The 13587-nt window shown below is 47.2% G+C and overlaps 3 protein-coding genes across 4 annotated transcripts in view; 2 read left to right on the top strand and 1 right to left on the bottom strand.

Annotated features, from left to right (window-relative positions):
- The window catches only part of LOC144484873 (uncharacterized), a 186099-nt gene that overhangs the window by 2965 nt on the left and 169547 nt on the right, over positions 1-13587 (bottom strand). The window lies entirely within an intron of this gene.
- On the top strand, positions 3217-6581 carry LOC144484894 (uncharacterized). Of its 2 annotated transcripts, none has more exons than XM_078203264.1 (2): positions 3217-3321; positions 4821-6581. In XM_078203264.1, the coding sequence occupies exon 2, from the start codon at positions 5864-5866 to the stop codon at positions 6503-6505; it is 642 nt and encodes a 213-aa protein (XP_078059390.1). In that variant the 5' UTR covers positions 3217-3321; positions 4821-5863; the 3' UTR covers positions 6506-6581. The 2 variants fall into 2 exon arrangements, with proteins under 2 accessions (XP_078059390.1, XP_078059389.1); XM_078203263.1 differs by lacking the exon at positions 3217-3321 and adding an exon at positions 4241-4509.
- Positions 11193-13587, top strand: part of LOC144484875 (uncharacterized) — a 31115-nt gene continuing 28720 nt past the window's right edge. Inside the window, exon 1 of the mRNA XM_078203237.1 lies at positions 11193-11274. The gene's annotated coding sequence lies outside the window, so the exon portion shown is untranslated. The remainder of the gene's footprint in view (positions 11275-13587) is intronic.

Below are 13587 nucleotides of genomic sequence, written 5' to 3'. Positions count from 1 at the left end.
TCCTCTGATGTGAACCATCCTCCAGTGGCTGAGCCAGGATGGGGCCGTTAACCTGGGCCTGTTCCCGGGAGGGAGGGAGGGAGAAGCCCCGCAGCTGCAAACCAGGGAGCTGACAATGATTCTGAAGGGTTTGTTTCAGCTCACAATGCCCAGGGGCTGATTGACGGCAGCTCGGACCAATAGGAAGAGGAGGCGGGGCCGGATGACCGAGCGGGAGACGCTGGTCCTCCAACCAATCAGATTCAATCGGGATCTGGAATGAGCCTGGAACTCCCTCTGTCTGCGCACGCGCTCCGCCGCAAGCTGTGCCCGTCTCAAGATGGCGGCCGTTCACCCGGGCCTGTCTGAGGGTAAAGCCCGAGCAGCTGTCATCCGTTTAAATACCGAATCCGAGCTTCGTATGAGGACTTGGGGCCTATACAGCATGTCTTATGAAGCCTCCAAACCAACCCACCCACCGGCTCCGTCTCTCGTTCCTGATTTATCCGGCGGTATCTCCCGGGCTGATAATTCCCACAACCGCCTCAATCCTCAACTGTGAGCGGCAATGCGCATGCTCCAGATCACAATGGGGGTCCGCACTCAGCCCCGCCCCTCATTCACTCCCATTGGCTGGAGGACCAGGCTGTCCCGCCCCGTCCACCAGCCCCGCCCCTCATTCACTCCCATTGGCTGGAGGACCAGACTGTCCCCCTCGGTCCTCCAGTCCCGCCCTTCATTCACTCCTATTGGCTGGAGGACCAGGCTGTCCCGCTTGGTCCTCCCGCCCCGTCCCTTATTCACTCCGATTGGCTGGAGGACCAGGCTGTCCCGCTCAGTCCTCCAGCCCCGCCCCTCATTCACTCCGATTGTCTGGTCACTGGAGATAAATCAGCAGGGGAAACAAAACAGGATTTTAACCTCCTGAAGCCAATTCAAGTCTGAGATGAAGAGGAATTTCTTCTCTCAGGGCGTTGTGAGTCTTTGGAATTCCTTGCCAGAGAGAGCTATGGGAGCAAAATCCTTGTGGTATATTTAAGGCTGAGTTAGATTTTTGATCAATAAGGGAATCAGGGGTTATGGGGAAAGGGCAGGAAAGTGGATGTGAGGAATGTTGGGTCAGCCATGATCCTATTGAATGCTGGAGCAGGCCTGAGGGGCCGATCTGCCTTCTCCTGTTCTTATTTCTTTTTGTCTTAATCATAGAATCCTACGTACAGAAGGAGGCCATTCGGCCCATCGAGTCTTCACTGACCACATTCCCACCTAGGTCCTATCCCCATAACCCCATGCATTTACCCTAGTAGTCCCCTGATACTAAGGGGCAATTTAGCATGGCCAATCCACCTAACCCGCACATCTTTGTAGTGTGGGAGGAAACCGGAGCGCCCAGAGGAAACCCACACGGAGAGAATGTGCAAATGACACATAGACAGTTACCCAAGCTGGGAATTGAATCCAGGTCCCTGGCGCTGAGGCAGCCGTGCTAACCACTGTGCCACCCGAGGATTCTGAGGTCAATTATAGCATGCGTGTTGATGTCTACCTGTCATGTGTCAAATTTTTCCGCACAGTCATAGGTGTATCAGGAGTATAGTAGGGGGCTGAGAACACAGCCTTGTGGGGCACTAATGTTGAGGATGATCATGGAGTAGGTGTTGTTGCCTATCCTTGCTGATTGTGGTCTATGAATTAGGAAGTTCAGGATCCAGTCAGAGAAGGAGGTGCCAAGGCCCAGGCCATGGAGTTTGGAGAGGAGTTTCTTGGGAATAATAGTGTTGAAAGCTGAGCTGTAGTCAATAAATAGGAGCCTGACATAGGTGTCCTTGTTATCTAGGTGTTCCAGGGTTGAGTGCAGGGCCAGGGAAATGGCGTCTGCTGTGGACCTGTTGCAGTGGTAGGCAAACTGTAGTGGATCCAGGTAGTCCGGGAGGCTGGAATTGACTTGTGCCATGACTAACCTTTCGAAGCACTTCATAATGATGGATGTCAGAGCCACCGCCGATAGTCATTAAGGCATGCTGCTTGATTTTTCTTAGGTACCGGGATGATGGTCATCTTCTTGAAGCAGATAGGGACCTCAGATTCTTGTAAAGAGAGGTTGAAGATGTCTGTGAATACCTCTGCCAGCTAATCCGCGCAGGATCTGAGTGCATTTCCAGGTACCCCATCTGGGTCAGTTGCTTTCCGTGGGTTGACCTTCAACAAAGCTGCTCTGACATCTGAAGTGGTGACCCCAGATACAGGTTCATCCAGGGCTTCCAGGGTGGAGGGTATGCTCTTGCTGACCACTTTCTCAAAACGGGCGTAGAATGCATTGAGCTCATCAGGGAGGGGTGCGTTGGAGCTGGCAATTTTATATGCCTTCATCTTGTAGCCTGTTATGTCTTGCAGACCTTGCCATAATTGGGGTCGGTGTGGCTTGCCTGGGACTCTAGCTTGGTCTGGTATTGTCTTTTGGCATCTTTCGATTGTATCTGGCTTTCTTGTGTAGGTCAATGTCCACCTTCCACCTTCTTCTGTCGGGAAAAAGATATAAAATCTTGAAGTCACATACCAACCAACTCAAGAACATCTTCTTCTCTGCTGCCATCAGATTTTTGAATGGACTTACGTCGCACTAAGTTGATCTTTCTCTACACCCTAGCTATGACTGTAACACTACATTCTGCACTCTCTCCTTTCCTTCTCCATGAATGTTATGCTTTGTCTGTATAGCACGCAAGAAACAATACTTTTCACTGTATATATTTGACAATAATAAATCCAATCAAATCAAAACAAATTTGGATGTGAATGTACAATGCATGGTTAGTAAGTTTGTGGATGATACTAAGTTAGGAGTATTATTGATAACGAAGATGTACAATGTCAATGGCACCTGCTAGGTATTGTGCAATACATCTAATCCTATCAGATTAGAGCAGCAAGGATTAGGGCCAAGGGAATATTGGACTGCAGAGTTACAATAACATTAGATTTTTTTTCTCCTTCTAACCTGTCTTAGAATTTCCTTCAATAACGAGACGATCAATATTTCCTTCAACAACTAGATGATCAATATGAGAGGATGAGCATTTCTGTAATTACAAAAGGAAAATTAGTGGCTGCAATTATCCTGAGATATTCTGCATTGTCTACTATCTCCAAATGGGCCTGATAACATAGGGTGGGAACGGAATGTTTAATGTTAGTGTTTGTTGTTGTTTCTGTGCTGAATGTAAGATTCTGTTTCAGAGAAGAAGGTCGAATATTGGATGGTCAAGACTGCTCGTTGTCCTTGGAGGGTCATTTTTCCCGAAATTTCTTGAACTTTGTGGCTTTATCCCGAATATTAGACAGGTGGGTGAGCGTTGTCCGCCCCAAAGGACAGTAAGTGTCCCGTGTGTATATTTGTGTGTGAGTAAGTGTATCCATGTGTGTATCATGGAGTAAATCTGCGTATATCCTCTGTGCATGTACCTGTTGATATACGTGGGTTTCTGTGCGTTGAGAAGATGTCCGTTTGTGTGTGACTGCGGGAGAGAGTGTGTGGGCCTCTGTGTTTAGCTGTGTGCTGCTTTTCATTAACTGTACTACAAGCCTTCCTCTCCAAACAAACAATGTGGTTCCTGAGAATTCCATGGAGTGATTTGAATGATGCAATTCGGAGATTCTCCATCCAGGGTGAAACCACAGGCTGCCCGTGTGCTGTGTAAAACTTGACATTGCAGAGGTCCTATTTCTCCCAGAATAACCTGGTGTCTGCTGCTTTCCAGATCCCTTCCTTTCCGCTCATCTGTTTGAAGCCACAAACAGAAAGGTCCAGTTTTCTCCTGGAGTTTGACACAAAGCAGCTTTCACAATGATGCAGAGTTTCAGCCAATGAGGGAGATCCGGGCTCAGCCCCGCCTCTCATTCACTCTGATTGGTTGGAGGACCAGCCGCTCCCGCTCGGTCCACCAGCCCCGCCCCCTCTTCCTATTGGTCCGGAGCTGCCGTCAATCAGTGCCCGGGCATTGTGATGTGGAGCATGCGCAGTGTCATTGCTGTCCTTGGCGCTTGTTTGTCCCGGAGAAGCGGAGTCAGCGTTAGGCGGTGGCTGGGAGGATTTGGAAACACTTTGTGGATCCGCAAACCCTTCAGAATCATTGTCAGCTCCCTGGTTTGCAGCTGCGGGGCTTCTCCCTCCCTCCCTCCCGGGAACAGGCCCAGGTTAACGGCCCCATCCTGGCTCAGCCACTGGAGGATGGTTCACATCAGAGGATGGGGGAGGGGGACAATAAATAAGAGGTTACACTTTGGCCTCAAATCAATGAGGACTCTGATCTCTGGGAAGGAAGGAAACCCTGGGAGGTGGGCGGGGAGGATTCTCAAACACCCGCTGGAGGCCCCAACACCCCCAATAAGACCCATTGGTTTTATTGTCAGTCTGCAGACAGGAGCTGGAGAACTGAACCCAGTAAGAAGTTTAACAACACCAGGTTAAAGTACAACAGGTTTATTTGGTCGCAAAAGCCACAAGCTTTCGGAGCGCTGCTCCTTCATCAGGTGAGTGGGAATTCTGTTCACAAACAGGGCATATAAAGACACAAACTCAATTTACAGAATAATGGTTGGAATGCGAATACTTACAGCTCATCAAGTCTTAAAACCACATCATGAACTGAACCCAGACAGAGGAGAGGAAAGAAATGGTGGAGATGGGTTTGGATTTCAGCCCAGGGAGGAGGGAGAGTGTGTGGGACGGGGATTTACAGATTTGGGGGAACAAGAGAGGAAAAAATGTTCCAGAGAAACTGGAATTGTTCAGAATTTTTATCCAGTTCTGACAGTGATGACTTTTCTAAACTTTTTTACAGGATATTCGAAGTGAAGGAACGGCAGTCGGAAAACTCAAACCGGACATCACATCTGACAAAGTTATTCAGTTCCTTAGGAGCTGAATATCATCGGCCTTTGAATGTGGAAGGAGAAATATTTGTCTGTTCTGCCTGTGGGCAAAGAAATTTAACATCAGTGTGACCGGAAAAGTATCGGGACAAACCCACACCCGAGTGAGAGTGTTCCAGCGAACTGACTGTGGAAAGATCTTTAAACAGTTACACAGCCTGAAGAAACATAACACTTTTCACAGCAGGGTGAAACTATCTGTATGTTGTGTGTGTGGACCAGGCTTTAACTGATCATCCAACTTGGAGAAGCACAAGGACACCAGCACCATGGAGAAACCGTGGGAATGTGTGGATTGTGGGAAGGGATTCGGTTTCCCATCACAATTGGAAGTTCATCGGCGCAGTCACACTGGGGAGAGACCGTTCACCTGCTCCGTCTGTGGGAAGGGATTCACCCATTCATACAATCTTCTGACTCACCAACGGGTTCACACTGGGGAGAGGCCGTTCACCTGCCCTGTGTGTGGGAAGGGATTCACTCGCTCATCCCACATTGTGACACACCAACTTGTTCACACTGATGAGAAACTGTTTACATGTTCTGACTGTGAGAAGAGTTTTAAATGCAAAAAAGATCTGCTGACACACCAACGAATTCACACTGGGGAGAGACCGTTCACCTGCTCTGTGTGTGGGAAAGGATTCATTCAGTCATCCCACTTGCAGACACATCAACTTGTTCACTCTGATAACAAACTTTTTAATTGTTCTGACTGTGCGAAGAGCTTTAAAAACAAAAAGGATCTGCTGACGCACCAATATACTCACACTGGGGAGAGGCCATTCACCTGCTGTGTGTGTGGGAAGGGATTCAGCTGCCCATCTGCCCTACTGAACCACCAGAGAATTCACACTGGGGAGAGGCCCTTGTGGGGGTAGGGCCTGGGTGGGATTGTGGTCGGTGCAGACTCGATGGGCCGAATGGCCTCCTTCTGCACTGTAGGGTTTCTATGATTTCTATGACCTGCTCAGACTGTGGGAAGGGATTTATTAATTCATCCAACCTTCTGATACACCAGCAGTTCCATACAGGGGATCGACCGTTCACCTGCTCTGAATGTGGGAAGGGATTCACCCATTCATACAACCTTCTGACACACCAGCAGGTTCACAGTGAGGAGAGGCCATTCACTTGCTCCGTGTGTGGGAAGGGATTCACCCGTTCATACAACCTTCTGACACACCAGCAGGTTCACAGTGAGGAAAGGCCATTCACTTGCTCCGTTTGTGGGAAGGGATTCACTCGTTCATCCAACTTATTGAATCACCAGCGAGTTCACACTGGGGAAAGGCCGTTCACCTGCTCCACGTGTGGGAAGGGATTCAGTCAGTCATCCAACGTGCTGACACATCAGAGAGTTCACAGTGGGGAGAGGCCATTTACCTGCTCTGTTTGTGGGAAGGGATTTTCTCATTTATCTTATCTTCTGAAACACCAGCGAGTTCACACTGGGGAGAGGCCGTTCACCTGTAATGTCTGTGGAAAGGGATTTATTCAGTCATCCCACCTGCTAACACACCGGCGAGTTCACAAGGGACTGCAAGGTTTGGATTCTACACTTATCGATGCTGTTAATCATATCCAGGTCTGAATCATGTTCACTCTGACTTTTTTCTTCTGTTGAGGTTTGATATTCTGAATAAATGTGAAATAGACATTTGATTGAATCATTGTTGTAGATTTTTGTCTTTTCCATTTGAGTGTTTAACGTCACCAGGCTGGAGCTCAGAAAGGGCAATCTGAGGGAGGATCACACAGTAGCAACAGAACTTCATTCTTGACCCAGTCCTTCAGGGTCTCGCTGAGAGGGACAAACAGCACTTTGGTCTTTTTCGTCACTTTCCACTGACAGCAAAGTCCCCGTGTGGGTGAATCCTGAGGTGTGAAAAAAATGTGTCCCAGTCGCTCTTTTCCATGGTTCCGAGCTCCTAGACACGGAAAAGAAGCTCCTTTACAACTGTGTTTAGAGTCAGGAAGAACAATGGTGAATGCTGGAAACGTGCTGTCAAAGATTGGTGTAAAACTGGGATCTATTCCTGACTGAGAGTGAAACGGCAGGATTATGTTTCCAGACTAAAAATGAAAAAAAGTCTAAAACGTTTTAATGTGTGTGTGTGTCAGTCCTGGTTTATTGAACAGAAACTGGCTTCAAATAAATTGGTTGAAGTCTGCATCAAAGTAGCAGCTGGAGAAGTTCAAAGGAGCCTGTTAACTGCTGGGACAATTAGACAACAATTTGATTCCCAGATAGAGAAGGAGCTGCAGTGTGTGTCCAAGAATTCTCAGTTTTGTTGTGTGCTTCCCATACACTATCCTTTTAAATAAACCTCACTCCTATCAGCCTTTAACCATTATGAACAGAACAGAGAGAAGCTGAGCAGCACCAGAGCCCTGACTGATCATTTAAGAATGAGTGATGTGTTCAGCTGAAGTTTCCTGTTGGTAGTTTTCTGGGTGATCTCCTTATTTTGATCATCCTCAGTGACCCCTGGGTGTGAACCTGCTCTCCTCTCTTTCAGACATTCACTCACTTAACATCTCCTCTCTCTCAGAAACTCAATCACTCAACATCTCTCATCTCTCTCACACTCACTGAACGTCTCTCTCTCTCTCCAGGCATTCACTCACACTTACCTCACCTTCCACCTCTCTTACACTCTAACCTCGCTCCTCTCTCATTTTCACTTAACCTCTCTCCTCTCAGAAACTGTCTTCGTCACTTAATGTCTCTCTATCTTTCTTTCAAACACTCACTCATTTAACCTTCCTATTTCAGATCTGCTTATACTTGTTCATTGTTTTCTCTCTCTCATTACCTCTCTCTGAAAAAGCACAAACACACTTCATCTCTCTTCGCTGCCTGAGAAAACATGTAATTGATGGAGATTCAATCCTCTCTGTTTCTCTCTCCCACTGCCTCTGACAGGCCCTGACTCACTTTAAATCTCCTCTTTTCTAATAACCCTCTTTGGGAAAACTCATTTGTTCTCTAATTCCTCCTCATTTCTCCCAGTGATGACCCTCAGTCCATCTCCCAATTCAGTGAATGTGTTAAAAATCCATAATAATCTCCTTTCTTTATTGTTTAAAATAGGAATGGAGGTGACTGTAATGCTGAGACCGGCAGCAATCTGTGTGGTTGTTCTTGATGCTGTCAGAGTGAGTTCACCCTCACAGACAGGAAGACTGTTCATGGTGATAACATCAAACTGACACCGGCTGTTTCATTCTCAGGTATCACAACTTCCTGTTTCTCTGCTGCCGGTTCCAAACCTCACATCTCACTTCTGAGCAGAAAATAAATCCAGGGAAAGCAATCTGGTGAGAACATCTGTCAATGCGGCCTATATCTGTCCACAGAGTCGCGGCAGAGTCACACAGATCACATTGTGGTGACATTTACAAATGAGCCAGTTATTTCTGTTCAGAGTTTCCATTCGCAGATATAACCAGCTGTGTCTGTGGATCAGTTACTGAATCATAGAAACCCTACAGTGCAGAAAGAGGCCATTTGGCCCATCGAGTCTGTACCGACCACAATCCCACCCAGGCCCTACCCCCATATCCCTCCATATTTTTACCCGCTAATCCCTCTAACCTACACATCTCAGAAAACTAAGGGGCAAATTTAGCATGGCCAATCAGCCTAACCCACACATCTTTGGACTGTGGGAGGAAACTGGAGCACCCGGAGGAAACCCACGCAGACACGAGGAGAATGTGCAAACTCCACACAGACAGTGACCCGAGCCGGAATCGAACCCAGGTCCCTGGAGCTGTGAAGCAGCAGTGCTAACCACTGTGCTACTGTGCCGCCCACTGAGTTCCCTCTGCTCTGACGTGGAGATGCCGACTCTGCTCCCCATAGCTGGGAACTGATAGCCTGCTCCCTTATATTCTATATCATTCTCTCTGTATTGCTTGTTTCCTCTGTTTCTCAGCTTTTATCTTTGACCGCCTCATCTTCCTGCTTTTTAAAATCTTTCTCAATTTTTCTCTCAGTCTTTCTGTCTCTCCCTCTGTACCTCTCTCAGGCTCTGTGTGTTCCTATTTGATCAAGATGTTCAAAATCATGAAGAGTTTCTGATTGATTATAGAGGGATAAACAGGGAGAAAAGCAGAAAAACCCGGCAGGTCCGGCGGCATCTGTTCAGAGAGTTAACATTTTGAGTCCATATAATTCTTCAGGGCAGGAAAAACATGGGTTATCCATCTTAGATCAGGGAATGTGATGGGGAGATTTAATAGAGGTGTTTAAAATGACAAATGATTAATGATAGTATCAATGGAGAGAAATTATCTCCCAGGAGCAGGAGGGTCTGTCGATGGAGAGAATCGATTTCCTTGGTGCAGGAAGGTCTGTAAGCAGAGGATACAGAGATTTAATTTAATTGACAACAGAATTGGAGGGGGTGATAAGGAGAATGTTTTACACAATAACTTCATATGATCTGGAATGCACAAACTGACAGGTGCTAGAAACAGGTTTACTAGTAACTTTCAAAGGGAATTGGATAAATACTTGCAGAAGGTAAATTGGCAGAGTTATGGAGAATGGGATTAATTGGACAGTTCACTCATCTTTGTGACATTCTGAATGTTTCTCTCCTCAGGTTTTAATATTTGATCTTTTCGATTATAATGTGTCTCAAACAGAAGATTAAAATATTGTGTTTGATGAGCTGTCAGATCTCTTTCCTGTGTGTCTGTGTAACTTGAGAACTGGAGATAACCATGAGGAGGAACTGATTATTTTCAGTTCCTCGAACAGATACACCTCAGATATCAGAAATCCCTGGAGTTCCCCATGTCCTCATTATTCTCGCCTCGAGTATAACAGCTCTCAGTCAGGCCGAATCAGTCACATGTATCTGTCGTGATGTTTCCACTTGTATTTTATCACTCACCTCCCAGTAACACTCACCATAACACAGACACCTTAAAATATCATTGTTCCCTTACACTTTGTCCTCCTATTATAATCAAATGTTTGTTGGGCCTCTTGTCTCCCTTAATGTCAGATTACCTGCAGTTAAAATGACCTCAGAGACACTGAAACCGACCTTTGTGATTATTATACCAGACTCCAATCAGCCCCAGGAGCTGCAGTTGTAAAATACAGTAAGAGTTTTAACAACACCAGGTTAAAGTCCAACAGGTTTATTTGGTAGCAAATACCATTATCTTTCGGAGTGCTGCTCCTTCGTCAGCGCTCCGAAAGCTAATGGTATTTGCTACCAAATAAACCTGTTGGACTTTAACCTGGTGTTGTTAAAACTCTTATTGTGTTCACCCCAGTCCAACGCCAGCATCTCCACATCATGACAACCATCGACGTTGTAAAATACAGCAGAATTGGAATAACAGACAGGTTATTGTTTGATACTGACAGTGGCAGAGTAACACACACCGGAATCTAAATACATTATATCAATAGACCATGACTCACTCACACTATCAAATGAAACCTAAACTTTGGTTATGGTGCACTAGATACTGACTGTATTACCATTACATTGGATCTAATGCTGTGTTCGCTAACATACTGCAACGTGACTCTTATTATTTGAACAAACATTGTATTTGTTGCACTCAGAGTAAGTCAGTGCTTTGCTGTGTTGTCTCTGTGCCCCATCTCCACTCTGATTGTATTGGAGTCTGTGTGTGTCATTGTTACACTCAGAGTAAGTCAGTGCTTTGCTGTGTTGTCTCTGTGCTCCATCCCCACTCTGATTGTATTGGAGCCTGTGTGTGTCATTGTTACACTCAGAGTAAGTCAGTGCTTTGCTGTGTTGTCTCTGTGCTCCATCCCCACTCTGATTGTATTGGAGCCTGTGTGTGTCACTGTTACACTCAGAGTAAGTCAGTGCTTTGCTGTGTTGTCTCTGTGCTCCATCCCCACTCTGATTGTATTGGAGCCTGTGTGTGTCACTGTTACACTCAGAGTAAGTCAGTGCTTTGCTGTGTTGTCTCTGTGCTCCATCCCCACTCTGATTGTATTGGAGCCTGTGTGTGTCATTGTTACACTCAGAGTAAGTCAGTGCTTTGCTGTGTTGTCTCTGTGCTCCATCCCCACTCTGATTGTATTGGAGTCTGTGTGTGTCATTGTTACACTGAGACTCTGTCACTGTGATTATTGGACAAGCAGCAAGTCACCGTCACAATGCCCGGCTGATTGACGGCAACGCGGGCCAATGGGAAGAGGGGGCAGTGCAACCAATAGGAGCGAACGGGGGGCGGGGCCAACTTTAACTCGAGCATGCGCAGTGTGAGTAATGGCGATGGAAAACGGCTTTTGTTTTGGGCTCGGAAATCTGTTCGAGGTGATTGGCGGTACGGAGAGAGCAATGGATCGCCCGGGTGGGTGGAAACGCTACGTAAGCATGTTGTGTAAGCCGCAAACCGCGGAAGAGAGCTTCCCGGACCCAGTTTGTACCGAGCGGGGCTGCAGCTCCTCGTGTTCGTCCCGGGTTAACGTTCGCCATCTTTATTGGGGGCAATATGGAGCAGTGCGCACGTGCGGCCGCCATGTTTGTAGAGGGCAATGTTGTCAATGAGTGGGAGGCGCTTGTTCCCCAGTGTTCAGAATGGAGACAACTTGTCCATCAAACTGCATCAACCCTCTGAGTCCCAATGTCTTATTGATGAGACAGAGCGGTGACAGAGAAGGAAAAAGAAAGGGAAATAAAAACAGAAAATGCTGGAAAATCTCTGCAGATCTGACAGCATAGAACATAGAACATTACAGCGCAGTACAGGCCCTTCAGCCCTCAATGTTGTGCCGACCTGTGAAACCAATCCAAAGCCCCTCTCATCTACACTATTCCAATACCATCCATATGTTTATCCCCAATGACCATTTAAATGCCCTTAATGTTGGTGAGTCCACTACTGCTGTAGGCAGGGCATTCCACGCCCTTACTACTCTCTGAGTGAAGAACCTACCTCTGACATCTGTCCTATATCTATCACCCCTCAATTTAAAGCTATGTCCCCTCGTGCTAGCTATCACCATCCGAGGAAAAAGGCTCTCACTGTCCACCCTATCTAATCCTCTGATCATCTTGTACGCCTCTATTAAGTCACCTCTTAACCTTCTTCTCTCTAACGAAAAATTACACTGTAGATAAGTAAGCCCCACCAACTTTCCCAGAAGACTAAGGAAATTTGGCATGTCCGCTACGACTCTCACCAACCTTTACGGCTCCCGGGTCAAGGTCAGGGTAGGAGGATAAACATTCTCTCCACCTCTGTGTCTTTTTCTACCGCGCGGAGGCGTTTCCTGTGCGGGCTGCTGCTGCACACCTTCCACTGCCGCCTCCTCGCCTGTCGCGCAGATACACCTTGGCGGGCCTTGTTTCCGTAGAGGTCCCTCTATGGAGGGATTGCCCCAATTACATCGGGGACCTGGGGTGAAGGGTGATGCATGCAGCAGTTCCGCACAACCGTAGGATTCACTGGTTCACGGGCTATGAAGCTTGCCCCTTCTGTGGCCTTGTGGAGTCCGTGGACCATGTCTATGTTTTGTGTCTTAGGTTGCACTCTCTTTTTGTTGGGGTCGGGATGGCGACCTCCTCGTGAACCTGCTCCTGGGATTGGCGAAATGCGCCATTTACCGGTCCAGGCACCGGGCGATCGAGGGGGCCGTCCATCCTGACTGTCTTCCCCTCTACCGCAGCTACGTTCGCGGCTGGGTGTCCCTGGAGAGGCGGCATGCGGTGTCCACGGGCGCGGTTGACGCCTTCCGTGCCCGTTGGGCACTGCATGGGTTGGGGTGCATTATTGACCCTAATAATCACATTTTAATTTGATGTTTTTAAGTTTCCTTTGTACTTTGATTTCTGTTCAGGCTGTTCCTCCTCCTTTTGGGGAGCTGCCCCTTTTACTTTGTCCTGATTTAACTTGAGTTTGTTTATTTGTTTTGACCTAAAAGAGGGCAACATCTGTGAGTAAAACACTTTCTTTTCTCCCCCTTTCCATTTCTTTTCTCATTCTGGGGGAAATTGGGGACTTGCAACAACTGAAGGGAAAGGAAGTGAATCCAGGGAGGCTGCAGACTCTGGAAAGGTTGGCCCAGGTCTCCCTCTCTCTCTCTCTGGAAGACATTGATATAGAAACATAGAAGATAGGAGGAGGCCATTTGGCCCTTTGAGCCTGCTCCGCCATTCATTATGATCATGGCTGATCATCCAACTGAGTAGCCTAATCCTGCTTTTTCCCCATAACCTGTGATCCCATTCGCCCCAAGTGCTATATCCAGCCGCCTCTTGAATACATTCAATGTTTTGGCACCAACTACTTCCTGTGGTAATAAATTCCACAGGGTGACCACTCTTTGGGTGAAGAAATGTCTCCTCACCTCCGTCCTAAATGGTCTACCCTGAATCCTCAGACTGTGACCCTTGGTTCTGGACTCCATCGGGAACATCCTCCCTGCATCTATCCTGTCTCGACCCTTAGAATTTTATAAGTCTCTTTGAGATTCCCCCCTCATTCATCTGAACTCCAATGAAAACAATCCTAACCTCGTCAATCTCTCCTCATACATCAGTCCCGTGATTCCCTGAATCAGCCTGGTGAACATCCTTTGCTCCCTCAGCTTGACACATTTATTTGTCTGTCTAAAAGGATGGTCTTTTTCCTCATGTTCACATTAAAGGGCAGCTTTCCCCA

This window comes from Mustelus asterias, unplaced genomic scaffold (assembly GCF_964213995.1).
Source record: "Mustelus asterias unplaced genomic scaffold, sMusAst1.hap1.1 HAP1_SCAFFOLD_130, whole genome shotgun sequence".
NCBI classification, from domain to species: domain Eukaryota; kingdom Metazoa; phylum Chordata; class Chondrichthyes; order Carcharhiniformes; family Triakidae; genus Mustelus; species Mustelus asterias.
Note: the sequence above shows the minus strand (reverse complement) of the source record. Positions and strands in the feature narration are given on the sequence as shown.